Below are 27,489 nucleotides of genomic sequence, written 5' to 3' on the forward strand. Positions count from 1 at the left end.
TCTGAAGCTTTTCCTCATATACTTTTCATGAAGTAATAGTTACCACAGCCCTTGTGCCGAATTCAGAATCATATTTAATACTTTCTGTCCAGGCGGGGATAACAATATCATGGTGCCCCTTCCCTATAAGGGGATATACAGGAAAAGACAGTTATGACACTTAATTTTCTTACACAAGTAGCAGTCTGGATGATGATTTCTTTTACCACAGCTCTAAAATGATTGAATGGCTCTTTTCACTTGGAGTTGTTGGTTCCTGTGACTTGTACCTGATACACTTGGCAGCAATCTACATTCCAAGTGTTATTTTGAGAGCTCTACCAGATGTGAGTCTATCTTCTACCAATTTTCCTCTTTATGATGTTTCCTTCAAACCACGGACAAATTATTATACTGTTATAAAATCCACCTAAGTTACATGATTCAGACAGTTTTCTCACTTCTGCCTCAAACTAGGAAACATTTTCATCATCCCTTTGCTTCCTCTACAATGTTCCACAGTAAAGATGGCTTCTGTCTCAGATGTACTTTGATCACTTGGCTAACTTCTCATGTGTTTAGTCCTTCCCATCCTTGAGACAAATAAGGTGCTGTATTTACGTAGATGTTATAGGTTCACAGATTGTAAGAAAAATATTTCTCTTCTTGGACCTACTGCACGTTCACTTGTGCAGAATAAAAGTTAAGTGTTCCTGCATATTCACTCCAGCTGGATCCTGATTCATACTTGTTAATTTTCATCATGCTGATAATATTTCAGTAGTACGGTAGATCACAACATAAGTAACAAAAATGTCCAATTTTTAATCTTTTATAAAAGCAAAATACTGTGGATGCTGAAAATCTGAAATAAAACCAAAGCATGCTGAAAATACTCAGCAGATCTCACAGCAACTGTGGAGAGAGAAACAAAGGTACCATTTTGAGTCCACAGCCTCTAATCAGAACCTTTTATCCATTTGCCAATCTTATATTCAAATGAACTCTCAAATTGGTGGTAATCACTAACTACTTTTAGGGCAGAATTTTGCCCTTGTTGGGGGTGCTTGGTGAGGTCAGGAAGCCAATCGTCCCCCGTGATCGGCACTGCACTTAAATTTTATGCGGGTGGGCCAATTAAGGCCCACCCAGTGTGGAACATGAGCGGCAGCGCTCAGCGCTGCCTGTGCGGGCGAGGGGAAGAGTGCGAGCGGGCCTAGTGCGAACTTCGCCCATGCGCGCGAAAGAGAACTTCAATCTCTCTGAGGCATGGAGCTGCTTCAGGGAGATGAAGCGCTGTTTAAAAAGACTAATGCACAAAATAAAAATGTCATAAAACATGTCCCCTCATGTGACTCTGTCATGTTTTAATTCAAGTGTTAAATTTTTATTTTATTTTTATTTGCTTTAGGAAACTTCATCCCACCCGTGGATGAGGTTTCTTAAAAACTACAAAGGCTACTTGGCCTTTTTGCCTGCCCGCCAACCATTAGGTTGAACAGGCAGTGAAAAATTCAGGACAATTGTTAACTTAATGGCCTTAATACGTCTGTTAAATGTCAGCGGGCGCGCTGCTGGCACGCTCAGCCAGCGTCAATGTGCTTCATTTCACACTTGGGTGTGTCGGGCGCGTGTCCAGTGAGAAAACCTGCCCTTAGTTCCATACTCTCTAGAATGTTCTAATCTTGAATTATCCAGACTTGTATTTGTTTGTTGTAGTCAGAGTTCAGGGTTCAACTGGTACACGTGGGCCTTGAGCAACCTCCAGCAGCTCCGTTAAGGCCCCAAAACTTCCAGAAATGCAGTACTTATGGACCAGAAAGAGTAGGAGTTCTCCTCTAGGGTCCACCAAACAGCTCTCATTTGCTACCATCCTACTCCCCTCCCCTGTATGGTTGCCTAGGTTGCTTACCTTAGGGCTCAAAGCATAGCAGAATCGGTAAGCCTGACAGTTAAGGTTAAAATCTGCGCAGATTGTTTGCAGCTCTACTAACTGCGTATACTTTGCACCAATTTACAGCTGAGAAACAGACACCACGTGCATCAATTCCTAACCCATTGAGTCTGGATGGCCCACAGGAAAGAAACTAGGTCAGTGTAATCACCTAACCTCCTTGGCTGGATTGAGTTAATAGTTATTAGCATCTCAAATTGAAGTAGTGGGTGGAATTTAAAGTCTGTCCCGTGACGGGTTTGGTGGTGGGGGGCATTTAATCTGGTGGGAGGATGGTGAATAGGGATCCCACTGCCTTCCCACTTCCCCCTCAGTTAGGTCTGTGGTGGGAAGGCCTCAGAGTGCCGCTGTTGGTATTAACCCAGCAGGGGGCTTGCCACGCCAGGAGCATGACTACTAAATCCATGTGGGATCGTTTGTGAGCTCCCGTGGGGTCCATCGTTCAAAGGTACTCAGCGCCTGACCTTGGGACCAGGCATTGAGAAGGGTGGGACCCGCTGGGAGCCACCCTCCTATTCTTGCTCCCAACCTACCTCCTCCGTAAAGCCACTTCAGCCATCACTCACCTGTGGCCTGGGATCCACCGACGATCCTAAGTCTTGGGTGGGTGTCATACCGGCACCTGCCACTGCCTCCCCAGTGCTGCTGCCATTCAATAGAGCTGTTGGCCTCAGATTGGTTGGCAGCTATTGGTGGGCTTGGCTTCCCTGGAGTCCTTGATCTTGGGGAAAGCCCGCTGCTACTCAGTTAAGTGCCTGAGTGGCATTTAATCAGGCAGAACTTCCCTATCAGATGACGAGGGGGTCCTGCCATCTATCTGAGGCAGTGGATGAGACCCCTGTCGTTTCCATTAATTACCCCCCCCGTATGTGGGAAACAACATTTCTTGAACTGTCTACTTTCAATACTTATTCTCCTTGTTCACCTTAGGGGATTTCAATCTCTTCCGAGTTAAATCTGATATAATCGTAACATTTTCATAAAAAATAAACCAAGATCCCTGAATTGTGAAACAGTCAGAAATTCTAAACTGTGACAGAAGCCAAACAAAAAAATTAAGATAATTTTTCAATATATTTTTCACCATATAGTGCTTGTAGTTTCAGGGAGAGAGGTCATGAGCATTGGCATTTTCATAGATTGGGGAACATCTAGGTACCAGTCAGAAAGCCTGGTGGAAATCTGCTGACTTGTGTTAACAGGGGAAGTGGCTTCCCTGAAGCATTGCTGTCAACAGGTCATTTGCAAAGAAATTTCTGCATCTTATCCTCAGTAAGCCTTGTCTTAGTGCTCAGGTGAGTCCTACATTCATTCCTTTGGCGGGGTGTACCTGTGCTGACTCTACTATAGAGCTTATCTGAGTAGTGGAGCATGGACATTCTGGGCTTAGGAAGCTGGTCCTCATCCTCACCCTACTTCATTGACAGGAATAGACTTAAGCTCTGCCCAAGTGAGGTTATCCCAACCTCACCCAACATTTGGATATGTTTGCTCTCAGCTATTCCAATGGATTTTAGTGAAATTACAGCTGGGGAATTTCAGCCCCACTGCATGTAAAATGTAAATTAGCTTGATGCACTCTTTATTCCTAATGTCCCTTGTGGGATGAAGGAGCCAGGTTTTCAACCAGAAATCTGAAGGTTGACATAATCATCTTATAGATGTGACAATTCTGAGATAATGCTTTAGCATCAAGCATTAGGAAGAGAATGCTTGTGGAGAGAGAAACAGAGAACGTTTCAGGTCTGTGGGCTTGCATCAGAATTGATGAAAGATCACAGACTTGAAATGCTAATTCTGTTTCATTCTCTATAGATGCTGCCTGACCTGCTGAGTATTTCCAACATTTGCTGTTTTTATTTCATATTTCCAGCACCTGCAGTATTTTGCTTTTGTGTGGAGGATGCCCAAAGGGTTAAGGAAGTATGTGACAGTAAGGTAAACTATGGATTTTCTTTCTCATTTAGCAGTGTTCTGTGCCACAAATCTCTCTGTACATGGTAGAATTCTGAACAAATATACCTGACTTGGCATTACCTGGGTGGTGGTCGTGCTGGCTGCTGTGGGGAATGAAAACAGTTGAGTTATTAGTAAGACAAGTTACAATGTAACCAAAATGAAATGATCCCATTATAGCTGTTTGGCATAAAAGGGTGCTCAAATTTTCAAAACAATTTAACTGTCTTGAGTTATAATTGTGCTTACGGCCAAACACCAGGGACCAAAATGCAGTTCTGCCATAACATCAATAGGACTGTGCTAGAATAGCCAGAAATCAGGTAGGGCCAGCTGTAGCAGGTCACCAAGCATGTGGGTTCTGCCTGGTGGTCCAGGCTGGGAACATGCTTCAGGACCTTAAAGATTTAATGTTAGCACATAAAATCTTGCAGCAACCAAATTGATGCTATTTAATCCTTTCTGGGGAGTGATGGTCCTGTCACACTTGTCCTCCTCCGGCTGGTCGGTCTTCTCCTGCCGTTTTCAGCCTCAGGAAACAGGCAGATACAGATACATCTCTCCCGACATGAGCACCGACCACTAGTAAGCTGCTAAAGGGACTTCCTTGACCCTGCAAATTTTAACAGGTTCACTGGCAGAGGTCCTAGGTGAAGGCATCCAACACTTTCCCAAGATTCAGCTTGCCCCTTTCCCCTGTTTTCTTCAAAAGCCTCCAGGATTTTAAAGAAATATGAAATGACAATAGATCATTAGCTTCAGTAACACTGCTGCTTCCACAGAATCCTTTGTAGTCCACCTGATTGTGAGCTTCATTGTACCCAGTTAATCGCCTGAAGAATGTCTTCTTAAATAATCCCTGCTCCCCAAAGATAGACAAACAAAGCTATACAAAAGGTTTTCTAATCTTGCAAGGAACATAATAACTGTAGACTTGTACTCTACATTCTGCGCTCACAGTCAAAGTCAAATTATGTAGATATTTAGATAATCTGTAGCTCTCACTATTTTAAAGAGAGATTGATAAAGGAAAGAATCAATCTCCTCTGAGAAAACGCCGTAAGCCTCAATCTTGCTTCTCAACAAACATTATCCAGCTTCTTTTTAAAACTAACAACTGACTTCCTTCCCTGGCGTATCTATATATCTGCTATTTTGCTGAGAAAAAAATATATTTCTCTAATCTATAACCTTGCTCAAAGCTTTTGAATTTTGCATTCATGCCCTCAAATCCAAGCTTATTGTTCAGCATAGTTTGTTTACTTCAGTCTTGTTTATATCTTGTGCAACAAACCTTAAAGTTACATAATTACCCAAGAAGCAGAGTAAAAATGAAAGCCTGTGGCAGAAGATTGGATTCCTTCTGGAGTATTGTTAGTAATGAAAGGTTGATTGATTTATCAATCCCTAAATTCATGAAGTGGGAAAGCCTCATTAGATTGGCCAGGAAAAGCTGGATATCTGGAGATAGGAGCATTAGATAAAGAAACAGAAGGAATGAAAAGAGTGGAAGAAGAAAATCATAACTTGCATTTATAAAATTGGAGTATTTATAAAATTGGAAGCAATCTAAGATTATAGGAAACTAAAACATGGTGGTTGTTGGAAAAGGAATTAAACAGCAGACACTTTGGATAGGGAGATGATAGCAGTAACAAGGGCGATATAAGAGAAAGAGGATTTCCAAGTGATTCACAATTTCAGAGTTAGCCTAGTAATGTTTTTCAATACAGAAACACCTGGGGTAGGATTTTGCCCTTGGCAGGGGTGCTCAGTGGGGGCGGTTGGGAAGCTGACTACCGCCCCCAATTGGCATGGCAACGTGCTTTCACACTTGCGGGCCAATTAAGGCCTCTCAACTGGAAATGCGAGCGGCAGCACTGAACCCGCGGATGTGGTTTCCAAAAAAATGCAAAGGCCACTTGGCCTTTTCGCCTGCCCGCCAACCGTCAGGTCCGAAAACTTCACATTAATTGATAACTTAAAAGTCTTAACAGGCTTTGTAATTGTCGGCAGGCATGCTGCTGGCTCCGGCGTGCGCTCGCCGACTGAACTATCGCACAACGTGCTCGGCCAATGTCAACGTGCGTCATTTCACACTCGAGTGGGTCAGGCACGCGCCCGCCCGCTGAGCGAAAATTTCTGCCCCTTATATTTTAATGAATTATTATGTATTTTTTGCTATTGTACATTTGGACATGATTTGGTGGACTCAGGAAAAGCATTTTTAACACAAAGAGTCAATCATGAAGGAATGAAGATTTGCAGACTGGTTAGTATTCACATAGAATTTACAGCACAGAAAGAGGCCATTCAGCCCAACTGCTCTGTGCCAGTTCTTATGCTTCAACTGAACCTCTTCCCACCCCACTTTATCTATCAACAAATCCTTCTCTATTACTTTAACCATCATGTGCCTATTTAGCTTTCCCTTAAATAAACTAAAGGGAGCAATTCTAAAGCAGGTGCGGGAACAGATAAGCCTAAGGGACCATGTACACAAAATGTTGAAGACGTCAGGGCAGGTTGAAAAAGTGCTTTAAAAAAAACATACAGGATCTTGGGCATTATAAGTTGAGGCACAGAATACAAACGCAAGGAAGTCATGATGAACCATCATAAAATACTGGGTTGGCCTCAAATGGAGTACTGCGTGCAATTCTGGGCATTGCACTTTAGGAAGGATGTGAAAGCTGTTGAGAGGGTGTAGGAAAGATTTATGAGAATGGTTTCAGGGATAAGGGATTTTAATTACTTGGATAGATTGGAGAAGTTGGGGTTTTCCTCCTTAGAGAAGGGAAATTTGAAAGAATATTTGATGGAGATGTTCCAAATCATGATGAGTCCAGATAAAGTAGATAGAGAGAAACTGTCTACGTTGGCAGAAGAGTGGAGAACCTGAGGGCACCAATTTAGAGTGATTGGCAAAAGAATGAAAGGCAACACGAGGTAAAATTTAATGCATTGAGTGGTTAGGATCTGAATTACACTGCCTGATTTTGCGGTGGAGGCAGATTCAATCATAGCTTTTGGATAAGCACTTAAAGGGAAAATAAATTATCAGGGTTACATGGGAAGGGCAGAGGATTGGGACTAGCTAAATTGCTTGCAGGGAGTCAGCATGGGATTGATGGGCTGATTGGCCTCCTGTGCTGAAACCATTCTGAAATTCTATGAAATGCAGTTACACTATTTGCCTCAATGGCAGCATTTGTTCACAAGCTCCACATTCCATCCTCTCTTTGAGTAAAGAAGTGTCTTCTAAATTTGCTGTTGGATTTATCAGCGACTGTCTTATATTTATGACCTCTAGTTTTGGGCACCCCCATATGCGGAAACATCCTCTCTACGCCTTCTCTATTAAACCCCTACATATTCTTAAAAACCTGTAGTAGCTCATTATTACCTCTATTAGCATCACAGTAAACCATGATTAGTTCAATCTGAAAATTAGGAAACCAATGAGAATGACAGGTTATGGTGAAAAAAGCACACAGTTAACATTCAGGTTTCACAAGTGCAGCTAAAATGATTGGCAGTGACATTTGATCTAGGAGTCCGGATTATAAAGGAATGAGTGGGATGATACAAGTTGCCTTTTTTATGATCCAAGCCTTTGCTATATCTTTTAGAAGTTCTAAAGATCAACAAGGCAACTAACTATTGAAGACAGCCAAAAGGAGAGTTAAAAGGGCTGAGTTTGTGCTCCTCACCATCAGTCACTGAAACTGGGAAATTCATCCATAATAGGTGGCAAATTGTAGACAGCAATTTTCCAACATGTACAAAGTTGAAAAAATACTCCAAATATACAAGTTTAAACAATACAAGATAGTATAAATGACCTAAATAAGGCACATAGTTCTTTTGATTGATGTAATATTCTTACCTTGTAATCAAGAATTGGACCTTTATCGAATAAATTGAAAGCAAGAATTAGTATCAGATAGAATCAGAATGTTGACTTGTATTTATTAATATAACAGCTGAAAATTGAATTATTTGAATATCTATGAATAAATAGCTTTTTTTTACAGAGGCTATCATTACTACCCCTTGATAATTCATATGTTAAACATAAATATTTAATTCAAAATCTTTGATGATGACCTTCAAAGAGAACTGCCAATTTGACTACTCCATGGAGTGGAAATCGTGCAGCAAGAAGGTTAATGATTCCACCAGGGGACTGGTGAAAGGTCCTTGATCTGGAATGTTGTTATAGAATTGATCTTCAGACAATTTTTCTTAGTGGAAACATTTGGCTTTATTTATGAGACAGCAGTAGCAACTACACATGTTCAGCAAACTCCATAACGAAGAAGTACTCCCTTATGTGGAGGTTCCCTGTGCTGCTAACACATTGGTTTACATAGATCATGTGATCTTACATCACAGGATTATTGTTAAAGTTATAGCCTAACATTTTCCAAAACTATAATTACTACACTCCTCCCCCTTTAACTTTTCTGTACATTTTGTATTTACAAGGATATTTATCTCATAACATTACAATATTTTCAAAGGTCATGAAATCACAAGTTCAGTCTTTCAGGTGGTTTCCTGATCCGTGTGGAATGTCGCAGCTCCACGACTTCCAATTCTTTTGCAGGAAACACATTCTCTGGAATCGCATTAACATCAGGTACTTCATTAGGCACTTGCAGTTCAGTGCCTTCCACTCTGACAGAGACGTCAGGCATGTCTGTCCTTGGTTGAGCAACTTCAACAGGAATCACTGGTTCAGTAATGGTTACAGATGAAACAATATCTTGTTATGGTATCTCTGCTTCTTAAATGATCCACATGCTTACGGATGATCTGGCTCTCCACTTCCACATGGTATGAAATGGCCTGGCCACAGAACTCACTTTACCAGGTAACCACTTCAGTCCTCTACCGAAATTCTTTACAAATACTGCTTCTCCAACAGTCATTCACGACAATGCAGATCATGAGTTGCTTTTTGGTTCTCTTGAGTTTTCTCTACCTTCCCCTCCAAATTTGGAAGTATTAAGTTCAGTCTTGTCTGAAGTTGGCATCTCATCAATAATTCTGCATCTTCTTTCCAAGTGTCTTCTTCTTTTTGAAACAGAGTTTAGTCTTGGCCTTCTATTTGACTTCACTATCAGCCAGACTCTTTCAGATGCAATTTCAACTTGTTTTAGTTTAGTAGCGGAATTACCCAAGACTTCATTATATACTCGCATCTTGGAAAGTTCTACGACTTTTGCTTTCAAGGCTTCTTTAGCTTCATTTAGCTGATTCTTCAGCTCTTCTGTCTCCTTATATCCGTTGGCTTCCTATTGGAAATTTGAACTTTGCTGTGTCTTCTCTGCCAACTGGTTCTTCAGTTTGTTCAAAGGGGTGTCAAATTCTTCCTGTTTTTCTTTGCACTTTTCCAGAGGCACAAACTTTGACTTGTGGGATTCTTGTGGTGCGTGAAGGTCTTTCAACAGGTTTTCCTTTTCTTTGCAAAACTCACTCACTTTATCTTAAACTCTGTCATTCATCAGGATCTCCTTGAGTTTCTTCTGCTGTTGTTCCATTCTATGTTTAAGATAGTCTAGGCTATTTCTGAAGTAACTTGCCTTGTTCCTCTTTCAAGACAGGAACTCTTCCAGCTTCCTTTTGGAATTTTACTGGCCAATCAAGGTTGATTTCCCTTAACCAATTTCACCCTAGAAGGCTTGGTCCTCTGCCTTTCAATACCAGCACTGGTAGCTGCGCTAATTGGTTTCTATAATGAACAGTTGGTCTGGTGATACCTTTTACTGGGATTTCTATGCCTCTGTACATTTTCAATTTTGCAGATGTTTGTTCCAAATTTAATTCTTGATCACATTTATTTATATATCTGTAAGCAAGTTCTCCTATTACAGTGGTGGAAGTGCCTGTGTCTACTTCCATTTTTTTAATGGTTTACCATTCACTGGCACTGTAACAAATATTGGCCCTGTCTTCCCAACTTTCATGCTGAATAATGAATAAACATCTGAATTTGTTGTTTCAGGCTCTTCTACACTATAGAATTATAGGGCAGAATTTTATGAGTCAGCGAGCGGGAGCGGGGCGGGACCCGCTCGCCTACGCATAAAATGACGTGTGGTGATGTCGGGGGGAACTCCCGACGTCACCACACCTGATTTAAATTTTCAGGAAGGCGGAAGCGCAGCAAAATCAGCTGTGCATCCGCCAAACTGTCAATGGCCAATTGAGGCCATTGACAGGGTTAATTACATAATTAAAGGACCCACCCGTCCAACATTAAGGTTGGTGGGCAGGCCAGGAGCCCCGGCGGGGAATAGAAAAAACATGAAACCTCATCCATGGGCAGGCTGAGGTTTCATGTAGGCTTTAAAAATTTTTAATAAAGATTTTGTAAAAATTATGGACATGTCCCAACATGAAGTGACATGTAAGGGAAATTTTATTTTTCTATTTTTATCTTTTTTTACATGTACAGCCAATCTCCCTGAGGCAGCATTTAGCCTCAGGGAGATGAGTGTGCTCTTTTATGCGCATGTGCACTCTCGATTTTGGGATTTCCCCCCCTCCCGCTCGCACAGGGAATGCATAGCGCTTTTCTGTGGACGTCACGTTGAGTGGGCCTTAATTGGCCCGCTCACGTAAAATGGCGCCATGCCTCCGATCGGGGGTGCCGATCGGAAGCACACCTGTACGCGTCCACCCATCAACCTCCCCCCTAATGGGGGGGAATATTCAACCCATAGGGTCATAGAGGTCTACAGTACAGAAAAAGGCCCTTCGGCGCTGGCAAGTGCACATCCAAATACTTCTTAAATGTTATGAGGGTTTCTGTCTCTACCACCCTTTTAGGCAGTGAGTTCCAGATTCCCACCACCCTCTTCCTCACATTCCCTCTAAACCTCCTGCCCCTTACCTTAAATCTATGCCCCCTGGTTATTGATCCCTCCACCATGGGGAAAAGTTCCTTCTTGTCTACCCTATCTATGCCCCTCATAATTTTATAAACCTCAATCATGTCCCCCCTCAATCTCCTCTGCTCCAGGGGAAATAACCCCAGTCTATCCAATCTCTTCTCATAACTAAAACTCTCCAGCCCAGGCAACATCCTGGTAAATCTCCTCTGCACTCTCTCTAGTACAATCACATCCTTGGACTTCATTTGTTGTTTGGAAGCCTGTTTAAATCTTGCTTTGCACTGCCTCATATGTGTCCATCCTGTGATGAAAATAACACTCTACTTTTAAAAATTGCCAGTTGCTAGAAGACAGACTGTTTCCATGTCGCTGCAAGTTATTTTTTGATTTAGTTGCTAAGCTGCTTCCTCTCACTTGTCGGTTAGCAGGGGCTGTTTCCTGCTTCGCGGCGGAGTCCTGGCTTTTTGCACCACTTTTGCCTGACTGTTCTCGCCCAGTGTGGAGTATGGTGCCATTTTGCACTCCTTAAATTTCTTGTGAATCCCTTACAGTGCTTTCCATCGCCAGCACTATTTCTAACTCTTCCTTAAAATCGAGATTCACTTCAGCCAGCAATCTTCGCTGAATAGTGTCTTCTGCAGGTCATATGGAAAGAATGTACTGCAGTCAGCATCACGGTGAAGCAGTCTGGGAAGACTGGCCTGCAGTCACATCATGGTGAAGCAGCCTGTGGAGTGGCCTGCAGTCAGCATCACAGTGAAGCAGTCTGGGAAGAGTGTCCTGCTGTCAGCATTGCAGTGAAGTAGTCTGGGAAGAGTGTCCTGCAGTTAGCATCACAGTGATGCAGTCTGGGAAGAGTGTCCTGCAGTCAGCATCGTGGTGATGCAGTCTGGGAAGAGTGTCCTCTATGATAGCTGTTTCTTCACTGTCACTGGGTCAAAATCCTGGAACTCCCTTCCTAACAGCACTGTGGGTGTACTTAAACCACATGGGCTGCAATGGTTCAAGAAGGCAGCTCACCACTACCTTCTCAAGGGCAACTAGGGATGGGCAATAAATGCTGGCCCAGCCAGCAAAGCCCACATCCCATGAATGAATAAAAAAAATATATTGAGACCAATCATCTGTGGGTGGCTATAGGGATCAATTCTACCAAACTGTGACATTTCGGATGAGTATACCTTTTGTTATTTTTAACAAACTTAGATACTCACAATCGCTGGGTGAGGTACAGCACCGAACCTGATTTATCCTCGACGCCAGTTTGTTATAGAGTCGATCTTCATACAACATTTCTTAGTGGAAACATTTGACTTTATATACAAGACAGTAGTAGCAACTACACGTGCTTAGCAAATCCATAACTAAGAAATACTCTACTCTGTGTAGAGGTTCCCTGCGCTGCAAACACATTGATTTACATAGATCATGTGATCTTACATTACAAAGTTATTTTTAAAGCTGCAGCCCAACATTTCCCAAAACAATAATTACTACAAAAGTTGACCTTGCTTTTAACCCACCCCTACACCATAGCCCATAAAGTTTTATATAAATGAGTCTGTGTCATTAAGAACAACCGGGCCTCCCATGTCCCCAGACTCACCAGATCCCACCCTCTACTGGGTTTATGCCCATCATTCTGCACCTGTGTAAAAATCAAGGCTGTTAAACTCTGTTTTGCTCTTCTCAGATGCTTGCTCACCTGTTAAGATCTTACAGCATTCTCAGTCATTTCACTATAGTTCTTCCCTCTGCTTTTAAAAATATATATACATTCTCCCTTCTCCACTCTTCTGTAAACATGCTTGTCAGGCAGTTATTTTTCAGCTCTGAGCACTGTGTCTTTTTACACGTCACAGGTGCTGACTGATCCGTGGCATGTTTCTGGTTTTTTGGTGTCTTGGTTTCAGTATTTGCAGTATATTGCTTTTTATAGATGGGGAAATCTGCACTGACCTGTCAATCACCTCTCAAGCAGATACTGCTTACCATTAAGACTACAGCTATAACGTCAGTGTGAAATGGCTTCACTTCATGCTGATATTACCATTATAAGGAATGATTTTCAGAATTGCAACATCTGTCTGGCAAGACTTTGCAGGGCAGTCACGGAATGCCCCAGGCTTGTGCCCACAAAAGCAGTCCTGTGCCAAGGCATGGCATGGCAGGATTGTGGAGGTGGGATATGCACGGGCTAAGTACTTACCTATTTCCCTCCCTGTCTAGAATTTGGGCTGCTTTATACATTGGGTGGAAATCCATTACCTCTGTGGTGTTCTTCAATGGTATCATTAAAAAACACCACGTGGGTACGCAGTTAATGTTGTTTGCCCTGGGGAATTGATGTAAATTTGCATAGCACCACTAGAAGACTTTTCCCATGGTATTTTTAACAAAACAATACTGTCAAGAATAAAGTTCAAGTTCTTCTAAATAGCACAAATAAAACTACAATCCACATATTTTCTATCTTTTTGAAATGTGACATTTTACAGTTTAATGGTGACAAATTGATCAAATACCTGAAGATTGGAAAGGGTCTTTTACAGTCGTGCAGGGTTTGACAGTTCTGTCAACAGCTGGGCCTGAGGAAAAACAAAAACATCTGGATAAATGGAGTGGTTCTGTCACATTCTTCTGTATTTGCTCTTCATTACTCATAGTACGGCTATGAAACATTAAGATTTCTTTGAGCATGCTGGTCATGAGCCTATTCTTTTGGGATTGATTCACATAAGTAATATGTTCTGTTTGTAATCAAAACTTGACAAAATAAACCAAATTGCATACAGTTGTATCACTACCACTAAGATGGCAGAATCTAAATAAAGAGAGCTAATGCTCAATTAATGACCTTTCCAAAAAAGATTATTTTATTGCTGATGTTGGTAAAATACCAAACTAATTATTTTAGTTACTCCATTTTATAAAGTGACATTCATGTATGGTAGACCATACAGGGTATTTGTTTATCATGAAGAAATAAGATTTTCAATTTGCAACAAATATATTTCAGAACCATATCTTAGAGGACGGGAAGGTCTGGTGGGGGTTTTCTATGCGGCTGCATATTTCTCATAGGTGGTCTACATTGTGTCACATCAAATTGTTACAATGCCTGAAACCGTTGTCAGTCAATAGAAAGCCATTCTGAAGAAAACTGTCAGATCGTTGAACACAGACAGAAGGTACTTATATGGGAGTGAGAAACAAGCTACAAAAATGGAAGTTGATGATCCAGGGTCAAGGGCAAGTACAGATCACTGTGTTTGATTTCCTGTTTACTGATGGTGGGAGGCAAAATGGTTTGTTAGTTTGTAAAAGGGCACTTGTGGTGGCAGTACCTTGAGCTGCATGACTGTCAGAACTTTTCTTCTCTCTTTGCATCTAAAAAAACAAGCTAGAATAATGAGAGCAAATCAAAACATCAGGGAGAGCAAAGTAAATCTGACTGTAAAAGATGTTTGCATGATTTAATTTGCATTCCGGCAAGTTAACATATAATGGTTTCAAAATACGTAATTAAATTAAATTACAGTTCATCCCCATTATATCAAACTCTACCATTATACTGTTGACCTGCTGAATGTTTCCAGCATTTTCTGTTTTGCACCTCATCTTTCGATTGGACACTTTACAGCCTTTCAGACTCAACATCGAGTTCAACAATTTTAGGCTGTAACCTCTGCTCCCATTTTTTTTTCTTTTTCTTTGCTAGTTTTGGTTTTACTCTCTTGTTTTTTTTTGTTTTCGGATGGCAGCTGGCCATCATTCTGCTCAAAACCATCCTGCTTAGTTGGCAACTCATCCTTCAACATTCATTCCCTCCACCACCAAGGCACAGTAGCAGCAGTGTGTGCTACCTACAAGGTGCACTGCAGCAACTCACCAAGGCTCCTTTGACAGCACCTTCCAAAGCTATGACTGCTACGATCTAGAAGGACAAGAGCAGCAGATGCATGGGAACACCACCATCTGCACTGTCCCCTGCAAGCCACACATCGTCCTGACTTGGAACTGTATCACTATCCCTTCACTGGTACTGGGTCAAATTCCTGGAACTCGCTTTCTAATAGCACAGTGTGTGTACCTACACCACATGGACCGCAACAGTTTAAGAAGGTGGCTCACCACCATCTTCTCAAGGGCAATTAGGGATGGGTAATAAATGCTGGCCTAGCCAGCGATGCTCACATCCCATGAAAGAGTAAAAAAATATTCACACCTCCTCTAGACACATCTTTTGTTTCGTGTCCCATTATGGCTCCCTTTGGCCCTGCACAACCAACCCTCTTGTTATCTAATCTCTCTGACCCTGCACTCGATCACAGACTATCTATTTTGTTCTACTTCCCATCCACCCACTTTCACTTACTTAAACCTATTACACCTCTAACTTATCCCAACTCTGATGAAAGGTGATTAAAATTAAATGTTGGGCCGAATTTACTGACAGGGCATCGGGACCCTGACCTCAGGACCGCATGGAGTTCCTGAGCTCACACATGTCTTCAGGATGGTTCCCCAGCCCAGCACCCCTCTCCCTCCCCCCACCCCAACACAACCTTCCAGGAGGCGGCCACCTAATCTGCAGCTTCCACGTCTGATGTCCTATTAAGTATGGCTGGCAGGATCCCGAGCTAGGTGGCCAATTAGAGGGCTTGCAGCACTGGTTGGCCAAGGTGCACTCGGACACCTTTTGTAAGTTTGAGAATGAAGAGACCCATGGTTAGTAGAGCCTTTGGTGTGGAGGGGAGCCCTCGTGGTTGTGGCCTTTTATCTTCATGTTCCATCTGGCATGGAACCTCAAGCTTTGATGATTTCCTGTCCTGGTGCTCGGAGGCCATATCCAAGGAGCTGTCAATCTCTGCATTCAGTAGGGGCCTGCTTCAATGGGGAGAAATTGCCATTGCCTTCAAAAGTGGGACCTTAATTGTCCTAATTGGCTGCCTACCTCTGTGGAGGCAGATTGGCAACTCTATTCCCAGCCTGCCCCTGGAAAATTTGTTCGGAGACAGGAGGGGTTGAGATACAAGCCCCCATCCTCCCCCACCCCCACCTCAAACCCATTTTTCTCTACGGGGACAGCAAATTTCAGCCTGTTACCTCTTTCTTTCTTCACACATACTGCCTAAGCGGATGAATATTTCCGGTATTTTCTGTTTTTATTTCTATAATCTCCTCTTACAATAATCTTTCCCTGATGAACAATAAAGCTCCACTAAAGACACTTGTTCAAATCAGCATAAGTTGCTAAATTAAAAAGCTTAATCAGCTGCTTTCTTTGAATTTGTTATAAGAATTATCTTTGGATTTTAAGCATTACTGGCTAAGTATATATTTATGACTTGTATTACTTTGTAGTGTTCAATATGAATGACATATTCAAGAGCGAAATCTTGCAGATGCTGTCAATCTGAAATAAAAAGAGAAAATGCTAGAAATTCTCAGCAGGTCAGGCAGAAACAGGGTTAACAACGACAGGTCATTGACATGAAACATTGACTCTGTTTCTCTTTCCACAGGTGCTGCCGGACCTGCTGAGTATTTCCAGCATTTTCTCTTTTTATTTCTGAATTATACATGATTTGGTACAATTGCAGAAGAATTAAACTACAGTCAAGCCAAAGTTACAATAGTTGCTTACATTGCTGCTCTTGTACTGTGTGCTGGGCTGTATGTTCATCATTGATTGCTGTCTGAGGGCTGTTTGGGGTCTCAGACGTGGCGGTGGTATTGTCAGTAAAGACCGCTTATCTGTAAGTTTAAAAAAAAATGTGAAAACCTTTTGACTAACGTTTCTGTTAAGAAAAAACTGAAACTATTTGTGAAGAGAGGGAGTGGTGGTTGGCTAAGTGTTGTCCCACAAGGCTGTGTTACTTAAATTTTCATTTCCATGGATGTATTATGCCATGTTTGTATTATCAAATAAAGGATTATTAAAAAAAATAATATAATGAATCTCAGAATTAAATGTATCACAGTCACTTCAAATCTGAAAAATTATTTTTGGGATATGAATGACATTGTTACTGGATGGGCGGGGGTGGGGTGGTGGTTATGGTGCAGGCTTGGGGGACAAGGAAGAAATAAGCCAGATTGTACAATCTTTGGCTCTGATATTAACTTGGAAGCACATTGGGAGTGGAGCGGGTGGGGAAGGGAGCATGGGATCTGATAATATGTAGGAAAAACAGAAGTAAGATCGGCTTGCCCAACAAGCATGCATTTTAAAACAGCCATCTTGTTACCATTTTACTTCCATGTATGGTGACTACTGTGCAGCAGGACGTGTGATGAGGATCCACAGGATGCAGTCTTTTCACCTCGAGTATCTAAAGGGCCTATCCAAAGATGGAATTTGGAGATGTTTCGTGTTTCAAGAAAGAGAAGCCAAGGTATGACAGGACTCTTAGAAACTACACCCCATTTCAATAATGCTGCCATAGGTGTACTCCTAATGGCTGGGAGGAGCCAGGGAGAGATACTCCTCCCCACAAAACCAGTTGAAATGGCACACAGCACAAGTGTGGTGTGGACAAGGTAAGTACCATAAAATGCTCTCATTATTCTCTTTCTTTGCAATCCCTCACATTCCCATTTATCCATCCACCACTGACACTTGCTCTTATCCTTGTGCAATTTGATGCCACTCCCTGGTAGTCACCCTCACCAAATGCACTGCATCCATTGGGTGAACACATGTCACTACAGTCACTCATAGGTCTGTTCCTAGTTTCTGGATGTGGGAGAAGCAAATGCAAAACACAAGGGAGAGGGAGAGAACTGGAGCTGGTCCTTTGCAGATTTCCCAGTAATAACTAGTTCATATAGTGGCTTAGCAGCGTTCACAGATGGCAAATCCTCAGAGGAGTTGATTCATCCTCAGGGTGCACTGTCAGAGGACTCATGCAGACCATGCACCAGCACAGATAGTTGCACTTCAGTGGGATTGATAACACAGATAGTTGGGTTTTTACCTGGTGACTCACATTTTACAAGTGAACAAAGGCACATGGTGGTAGCAGGGACAGCAGTGGAGAGTCCACATCGGAGATTGCACCTCTGCTCAGCTGGACACCGATGCTGTATCCTGGGAGCCAACAACAAAGAAGTGTATCATTGGGCCGCAGCACAGAATGGGTGATGGGGTAATGCCTTGGCCTTATGGTGTTGCACTGATCTGCACCAAAGTGCTCGCCAGCAGAGTGAAATGCGCTGACCCATGAGAGGGATAATAGCCTAAAGGGTACTTGGAAGTGGGGACTCCACTCAATGTATTTCCAGTTCTCACCCACTGCTTCCCCACTCAGTTGGTGCCGTCATGCTGCCTTGCCTCCCGATAGTGAAAGTGGAGCAGGTGGAGCAGTTTTTGGCAACACCCAGAAATCATTGGCCAAGAACATCTGAGCAGTCAGGGCAGGGATCTGAGCAGCCTGCTTCGAACTCTGCTGAAGCCACAGGTGTTGCATCATTTGGGAGCAATAGGAAAAGGAAGAATAAAGCTCTTTAGCTCACCAAGGGCACACACAGGTCGCATGAGAAAATGTTATGTTGTGAACTTTCCATTCTTTAACAGAATTACATGAGTTCTATTAGTCTTCACCACTTTCCCATCTTACGCATTCTTGGTTGCTGGGTGGCAAGTATTCTCTTAACTTGCTTGATGATGAATGGGAAGATGTGAATTGCTGGTGACCTCTGGGGGGATGTGCAATTTGTGGTTGGTTGTTTACAGGCTGTGTCAGTGGCAATGGAGGTTACAGAAAGTGATCATTGCATGTGGTTCTAACATGGATCTCATGCAGCAAGTGAACAGCAGCTGCTGCATTTCTCTCTTCACCTTGTTCCTCATCCTCCTCAGGGTTATCTGCAGATGATCAGTATTCTTTGCCCTGTTCCTCCTGCAGGTCCAATCCTCACTGATGCACAATGTTGTGCAGAGTGCAGCAAACCACTACCATTCTGGAGGCCCTGGTTGCAGCATACTGAAGGAGGCCTCCAGATCTGTCCAAGCATATCAAGTATGTTGTCAGCATGCTGGCGGCATGTCCGATCACACTTTTGATGATTAAACAGAATTCATTGTAGTGCTGTTGGACTTCATTGGTGAGGTTTCTTGGCCTCAGCCAAGTTTTGAATTGACATCTTCTGACTCCCAGCAGCCATCCCTTAATTTTGCTTGCTGGTCCAAGATAGCCAGGGAGCTTTGAATACTGTAGGATGAAAGCATCATGGCAGCTCCCTGGGAATCTAGTTCAAACCTCCAAGAACCTATCTCTGTGGCTGCACATGCTGCACAATGATGAAGTGGAAGCCCCTGTTGTTAACAACCACTCCAGAGAGATCGATGGCTGCCCTGATTGCTATGGGAAGCCGGCCAGTGATGCAAATCCAAGCACCTGCACATCCTGACTGGCATCATCACAGGAAAAAAATCACATAATTGCTGATCCTGCCAAAAAACCAATCAGTCACCTGATTTATGCATTTCAGTTGCTGACTGGGAGATCCTGACTATTTCTCTGTCAGAGCCATGGAATGACCCAGAGGCAAAAGGGTTGAGAATGGTGGTGGCTGTGACAAACATTGGTAATGCATTGTCACTCGGTCCAACATGCAGCAGATCTTCTTCTAGGAGAGTGCAGATATATGTCAGCGCCTGACTCAACTTGAGCCGCTGAAAGCACTGCTATTCCGACATATTAAGGAAGCTTAGCCTCTGCCTGTATACACAATGTGTCAAGGGTAGTTCCTCCTCCGAGCTGCAGCCCTCTGCTATTCCCTTTTTGACTGTCCAGTTACATGTGTCTCAGGTGCAGAGGCTGCTGCCTCTACTGGTATTGGTGATATTATTCCTAGTCCAAGGTTCAATCAAAGGCAACCAAGGTGCCACCCACCCTGCTGATGTCATTCAAAAAACCCTCATAAGTGTAGCAAATAAACTCTGAACAAAAGCACTGTGAACAAACCCTTTTCCAACAGTAGGTAAGAAAGCATACTCGGTATTTATTGCAGTGTTTTAATCAGCCCCCACAATTGCTATTGTGTTCTGGCCCTGCTTTTAATTGATAGTTTCAGACAGTTCAGGAAACTTGTGAATATGCCGTTCAATTTAAAACTGCTGAAATATCACTCAAATTATGTTGATAGGCAACCTGCCTCTTTCGTGGACATCTTTTTGAACTAGCCAAACCAGTTATAAAAACAAAAAAACTGCGGATGCTGGAAATCCAAAACAAAAACAGAAATACCTGGAAAAACTCAGCAGGTCTGGCAGCATCGGCGGAGAAGAAAAGAGTTGACGTTTCGAGTCCTCATGACCCTTCGACAGAACTTGAGTTCGAGTCCAGGAAAGAGCTGAAATATAAGCTGGTTTAAGGTGTGTGTGTGGGGGGCGGAGAGATAGACAGACAGAGAGGTGGAGGGGGTTGGTGTGGTTGTAGGGACAAACAAGCAGTGATAGAAGCAGATCATCAAAAGATGCCAACGACAATAGTACAATAGAACACATAGGTGTTAAAGTTAAAGTTGGTGATATTATCTAAACGAATGTGCTAATTAAGAATGGATGGTAGGGCACTCAAGGTATAGCTCTAGTGGGTTTTTTTTTATTTTTTTTAAATTTTTTTTTATATAATGGAAATAGGTGGGAAAAGGAAAATCTTTATAATTTATTGGGAAAAAAAAGGAAGGGGGAAACAGAAAGGGGGTGGGGATGGGGGAGGGAGCTCACGACCTAAAGTTGTTGAATTCAATATTCAGTCCGGAAGGCTGTAAAGTCCCTAGTCGGAAGATGAGGTGTTGTTCCTCCAGTTTGCGTTGGGCTTCACTGGAACAATGCAGCAAGCCAAGGACAGACATGTGGGCAAGAGAGCAGGGTGGAGTGTTAAAATGGCAAGCGACAGGGAGGTTTGGGTCATTCTTGCGGACAGACCGCAGGTGTTCTGCAAAGCGGTCGCCCAGTTTACGTTTGGTCTCTCCAATGTAGAGGAGACCACATTGGGAGCAACGAATGCAGTAGACTAAGTTGGGGGAAATGCAAGTGAAATGCTGCTTCACTTGAAAGGAGTGTTTGGGTCCTTGGATGGTGAGGAGAGAGGAAGTGAAGGGGCAGGTGTTGCATCTTTTGCGTGGGCATGGGGTTGTGCCATAGGAGGGGGTTGAGGAGTAGGGGGTGATGGAGGAGTGGACCAGGGTGTCCCGGAGGAAGCGATCCCTACGGAATGCCGATAAGGGGGGTGAAGGGAAGATGTGTTTGGTAGTGGCATCATGCTGGAGTTGGCGGAAATGGCGGAGGATGATCCTTTGAATGCGGAGGCTGGTGGGGTGATAAGTGAGGACAAGGGGGACCCTATCATGTTTCTGGGAGGGAGGAGAAGGAGTGAGGGCGGATGCGCGGGAGATGGGCCGGACACGGTTGAGGGCCCTGTCAACGACCGTGGGTGGAAAACCTCGGTTAAGGAAGAAGGAGGACATGTCAGAGGAACTGTTTTTGAATGTAGCATCATCGGAACAGATGCGACGGAGGCGAAGGAACTGAGAGAATGGGATGGAGTCCTTACAGGAAGTGGGGTGTGAGGAGCTGTAATCGAGATAGCTGTGGGAGTCGGTGGGTTTGTAATGGATATTGGTGGACAGTCTATCACCAGAGATTGAGACAGAGAGGTCAAGGAAGGGGAGGGAAGTGTCAGAGATGGACCACGTGAAAATGATGGAGGGGTGGAGATTGGAAGCAAAATTAATAAATTTTTCCAAGTCCTGACGAGAGCATGAAGCGGCACCGAAATAATCATCGATGTACCGGAGAAAGAGTTGTGGAAGGGGGCCGGAGTAGGACTGCAACAAGGAATGTTCCACATACCCCATAAAGAGACAGGCATAGCTGGGGCCCATGCAGGTACCCATAGCCACACCTTTTATTTGGAGGAAGTGAGAGGAGTTGAAGGAGAAATTGTTCAGCGTGAGAACAAGTTCAGCCAGACGGAGGAGAGTAGTGGTGGATGGGGATTGTTCGGGCCTCTGTTCGAGGAAGAAGCTAAGAGCCCTCAGACCATCCTGGTGGGGGATGGAGGTGTAGAGGGATTGGACGTCCATGGTGAAGAGGAAGCGGTAGGGGCCAGGGAACTGGAAATTGTTGATGTGACGTAAGGTGTCAGAGGAATCACGGATGTAGGTGGGAAGGGACTGGACAAGGGGAGAGAGAAGGGAGTCAAGATAACGAGAAATGAGTTCTGTGGGGCAGGAGCAAGCTGAGACGATCGGTCTACCGGGGCAGTTCTGTTTGTGGATTTTGGGTAGGAGATAGAAGCGGGCCGTCCGAGGTTGGGCGACTATCAGGTTGGAAGCTGTGGGAGGGAGATCCCCAGAGGAGATGAGGTCAGTGACAGTCCTGGAAACAATGGCTTGATGCTCAGTGGTGGGGTCATGGTCCAGGGAGAGGTAGGAGGAAGTGTCTGCGAGTTGACGCTCAGCCTCCGCGAGGTAGAGGTCAGTGCGCCAGACAACAACAGCACCACCCTTGTCAGCGGGTTTGATGACAATGTCAGGGTTGGACGTCAGGACTTGGAAAAATTTATTAATTTTGCTTCCAATCTCCACCCCTCCATCATTTTCACGTGGTCCATCTCTGACACTTCCCTCCCCTTCCTTGACCTCTCTGTCTCAATCTCTGGTGATAGACTGTCCACCAATATCCATTACAAACCCACCGACTCCCACAGCTATCTCGACTACAGCTCCTCACACCCCACTTCCTGTAAGGACTCCATCCCATTCTCTCAGTTCCTTCGCCTCCGTCGCATCTGTTCCGATGATGCTACATTCAAAAACAGTTCCTCTGACATGTCCTCCTTCTTCCTTAACCGAGGTTTTCCACCCACGGTCGTTGACAGGGCCCTCAACCGTGTCCGGCCCATCTCCCGCGCATCCGCCCTCACTCCTTCTCCTCCCTCCCAGAAACATGATAGGGTCCCCCTTGTCCTCACTTATCACCCCACCAGCCTCCGCATTCAAAGGATCATCCTCCACCATTTCCGCCAACTCCAGCATGATGCCACTACCAAACACATCTTCCCTTCACCCCCCTTATCGGCATTCCGTAGGGATCGCTCCCTCCGGGACACCCTGGTCCACTCCTCCATCACCCCCTACTCCTCAACCCCCTCCTATGGCACAACCCCATGCCCACGCAAAAGATGCAACACCTGCCCCTTCACTTCCTCTCTCCTCACCGTCCAAGGACCCAAACACTCCTTTCAAGTGAAGCAGCATTTCACTTGCATTTCCCCCAACTTAGTCTACTGCATTCGTTGCTCCCAATGTGGTCTCCTCTACATTGGAGAGACCAAACGTAAACTGGGCGACCGCTTTGCAGAACACCTGCGGTCTGTCCGCAAGAATGACCCAAACCTCCCTGTCGCTTGCCATTTTAACACTCCACCCTGCTCTCTTGCCCACATGTCTGTCCTTGGCTTGCTGCATTGTTCCAGTGAAGCCCAACGCAAACTGGAGGAACAACACCTCATCTTCCGACTAGGGACTTTACAGCCTTCCGGACTGAATACTGAATTCAACAACTTTAGGTCGTGAGCTCCCTCCCCCATCCCCACCCCCTTTCTGTTTCCCCCTTCCTTTTTTTTCCCAATAAATTATAAAGATTTTCCTTTTCCCACCTATTTCCATTATATAAAAAAAAATAAAAAAAAATATAAAAAAAAACCCACTAGAGCTATACCTTGAGTGCCCTACCATCCATTCTTAATTAGCATATTCGTTTAGATAATATCACCAACTTTAACTTTAACACCTATGTGTTCTATTGTACTATTGTCGTTGGCATCTTTTGATGATCTGCTTCTATCACTGCTTGTTTGTCCCTACAACCACACCAACCCCCTCCACCTCTCTGTCTCTCTATCTCTCCGCCCCCCACACACACACCTTAAACCAGCTTATATTTCAGCTCTTTCCTGGACTCGAACTCAAGTTCTGTCGAAGGGTCATGAGGACTCGAAACGTCAACTCTTTTCTTCTCCGCCGATGCTGCCAGACCTGCTGAGTTTTTCCAGGTATTTCTGTTTTTGTTTTAGCCAAACCAGTTGGTGGGCTGGTGCCCCAGTTTCACTGCGTTTTTGTCAATTTAACTCCACCACTTGCACCCAAACCTTTGAGCTCCTCCAGGTTAAAATTGCCCCCTCTCTCCGTTGTCTTTTTCTCTCTCTCTTTCTCTCTCTCTTCTCACACACATATACACACACACACACACACACACACACACAGACCGAGCAATGTCCATATTTAGTCACTAGAGGGCAACAGTGTCTAATTTTCAGTTAATGAATGAACATTATAAAGTACTTCTGAAGAGCTGCTGAATAATGACTGAATGCATCCAGCATGGAAATAATGTACACTGGTATATTTTCACCTAATGTTCCATCTGTTTTGTTCAAGTTTTGTTCCTTCGTTTCTTGAAGGCATTGATTCATATTTTCAGAGAAACAAGCTGTTTTTCCCTACTTCACCCGCAAATCCATTGTTTATAAGTGATACAAATTTTTATTTCCTTGGAATGATCTGAGTCATGGATTATCAGGAGGCTATACTCCACTGACGGATATCATAGCCAATTATTTCAATGTTCAAAAATGATGGACAGGAAAAGGGCCCATCCGTCCATCTATGCTGTCTGTCGTGGTGCTGTTTAACTTTATTACCAAATCACACCTTGGCCTGTCTGTCTGCACCTCTGGTACTTTCTCCTCCTTTCAGCATACCATTCTGTTCCACCCACTTTCCACTCATTAAAATCTTGGTTCTCTACCACCGAACTGTTGTAATATGCCTTTAAGGGATAGCAGCATGGCATCACTAGAAGGGAAGTGTGTCACATGATCTAGTCTCAGTTTCACTTTGGCCTGTGAGCAGAGCACAGCACACTCAGCTCTGTTCCTGATGTCTTCAAGTTTTCTACCTTTGTATATCTGTTCTCATGAGCCTAGTCATGAACCCATAGCATGTTTACACAATCTCTTATGAGTGATTGGTGCCTTTACATCATTATAAAAACATGACACCACCCAAGTAGCATAAACGTTTTTTCACCGAGATATCTTCACTGCTTTTCTCTCTCAATCTCTGCACCAAGTGACTTCTTATACTCAGTGATTTCAACCTCCATTTCAATTAATCATGTTCTGTCTCCTCTGAGCTCATTGCTCTCTTATCCTCCCTAAATCTCTCCCTCTATATAAGTTCCCCAACCTATATTCATGGTCAACCCCTTGACCTTGCCATCTCACATCGTCTTGCTAGTCTCATCATTCTCTGATCACTCCATCCTATTGCTCTCCACCCATCTCCCCCATTCCCTTCCCCATCCCAATGCTTCTTCCTTCTGTATTTCCCACCGGGAAAAAAAAATCCCAATTCACTTACAACTAGATTTTCAAAATCCCAATGTTCTAACATTCCTCTGTTCACCATGGCATTTCTACAGTGACTAATTTGCTCAATCACAGCCTCACCTCCACCTTTGATGCTCTTGTCTTCAATAAAATCATTACTCTCTCTCTCTTACCCTGGCTGATTCCCTGGTTCAGCTTCCATTTCTGCTCCCTAAAGCCTAAGGGATGCAGACTTGAAAAGGTATAGTGGACACGTGGTTTAGTCATCCACCACCAGATCTGGCTGGACCACCTAAAGCACTAGCAGATCCTGCTCTTGCCTATTCAAACTGCTCACTATTCCAGGGTCATCCTAGAATGCAAATATAACCCCTAGCTTCTTTTCTCTACTGTAACTTTTTAAACATCTTTTCCCTCTCTCCTCCATCCTCACCTCCAACAGTAAGTGTGAGGAGTTCACGTGAATTTTTTGTCACCATGACCGAGGCAATCTGATCAACTTCCTCTGTCACTTCCTTCCCTTCACCTAGTCCATCGGGCTGAACTTCCTCAAAATTTTCCCCTGCCCTGGCCCTGAACTCACATTGTTCTCTAGTTTCTCTCCTACCTCCTCTTACGCCTTCTCTGAATGCATTCTGCCCATAATAGCTTCATCCTGCTCTCTCGACCCTATAAGCAATAAACTGCTGACCACCCAACTTCTCTTCCTGGCTTCCATGATAGCTGGTATTGTTGACAGACGTTTTTCTACTTGTACTGCCCTTTCAAGTCTGTTATCATCAACCCCTCTTCAAAAAAGCCAACTCTTCACCTATCACCAACATTCCATTCTTCTCCAAGGTTCTTAAACTTGTTGTTGCCTCCAAGTCTGTGGCCATCTGTCCTCCACCATCACATCTGGTGTTCCCCAGGATCTATCCTTGGCCTTCTCCTATTTCCCATCCAAATACTTCCTTCAGTAACATCTTCCGAAAACACCATGTCAGTTTTGACATGTATGCTGAGCTCTGTCTCACCATTGTCTCTTTCAACTTCTCTACCGTTGCTAAATTACCAGATTGCTGAAGTGATGTCCAGTCCTGAATGAGCAAGAATTTCCTCCAGTTAAACATTCGGCAGAATCGCCCCAGAATTGCACCAAGTGTGGTAGTGAGTGTGAGAAATGACATTTTACCCTCCGGCTGCAAAGGCGGGTTTTTATATTGTATCGTCCGCTTTCCACTTCATTAATTATGCAACCACAGGAAACAGGCCATATCGCTGGTGGGCAGCCTCTGAATAGCCCGCCATGGTGTTACCTCACTGTTTCCTCACTGTGGGTGCCATATCTAAACTGCAACCGTGCACATTGTCCTCAATGTTTGCAGCCCAGGACTGCTGCAGTGAAGACATGGCCCCCAATGCCAGGAAGAGTTTAGTCGCCCATCACTGGGATGCCTTTTGGAGGCCCGACTTGATGTCCTCCACCCCTGCTCTGGCCACAGGAGATCCAGCAATCTCACCACTCCGGCTTGGGAGATGGTGGCAGTGGTGGTCAGTGCCAATGCTGCACAGAAGAGGTTGGCCACCCAGTGCAGAAAGAAGATGAATGATCTCATCCAAACCACCAGGGTAAGGCAACCATTTCATCACTCCAAATGCACACTCACAAGGCCATCACACATTCACTGGCATCTCACTCACTGACAACTTAAGGGACATCACCACTGACTCTCTCACACACACCCTCACATCTCCATCTGGCCTCTTCTCCTCTGGAGACTGCCTCCTCAGCCCTCACCATCTTGAGGCCACTTGCAAAGATCAATATGTGCCCCCCCCCTAACTCACCCTGAGATACCCTCCTTCCCCAGTACAGCTCTCACTCTGCAGTCTCTTCCCTTGCCTGAGGCCACTTCTCCCCTTTCCCCAAGCAAGCCGTAGCCCTGCAGCCATTGAAAAGCCACCTCCGCCTTACAGCTGGTCTGGTAGGTAGAGACCTGCTCGTGAGCACCCCTAAAAGTGATGTGGTGCTGCCTGTGAAGCCTGGCACTGACGACTGTGAGTTCTGCCTGAAGCAAGGTAGACAAACAAACCTCAAAGTCATGAGTGAAGTGCAGCTTGCCAGGTGCACATCGCTTATGTACAGTTATGAAACACGTCATTATGATGTGCCCAGATGATCCAGCGTGGGAGGATGATTTTGACGAGCAGGGCTTATAATGAGATGCTGAAGCATTGAAATTAGGTTCCTGATGTGTGGCAGTGGGAAACACAGCCCGTCATTGACAGGCGGAGGCAAACT

General features: G+C 44.1%; 1 protein-coding gene across 2 annotated transcripts in view; it reads right to left on the reverse strand.

The window, feature by feature from the left end:
- Positions 1-27,489, reverse strand: part of LOC121282619 (cytokine-dependent hematopoietic cell linker) — a 143,896-nt gene that overhangs the window by 22,097 nt on the left and 94,310 nt on the right. For both annotated transcript variants that reach the window (XM_041196404.1, XM_041196413.1), the window contains exons 6-10: positions 16,445-16,554; positions 14,142-14,184; positions 13,320-13,382; positions 7,779-7,798; positions 3,971-3,993 (exon numbers count right to left, since the gene is read on the reverse strand). In XM_041196404.1, coding sequence (XP_041052338.1) covers positions 3,971-3,993; positions 7,779-7,798; positions 13,320-13,382; positions 14,142-14,184; positions 16,445-16,554 — 259 coding nt within the window. The remainder of the gene's footprint in view (positions 1-3,970; positions 3,994-7,778; positions 7,799-13,319; positions 13,383-14,141; positions 14,185-16,444; positions 16,555-27,489) is intronic.

The sequence above is a fragment of the Carcharodon carcharias genome, chromosome 1, assembly GCF_017639515.1.
Source record: "Carcharodon carcharias isolate sCarCar2 chromosome 1, sCarCar2.pri, whole genome shotgun sequence".
In the NCBI taxonomy this organism is placed as follows: Eukaryota; Metazoa; Chordata; class Chondrichthyes; order Lamniformes; family Lamnidae; genus Carcharodon; species Carcharodon carcharias.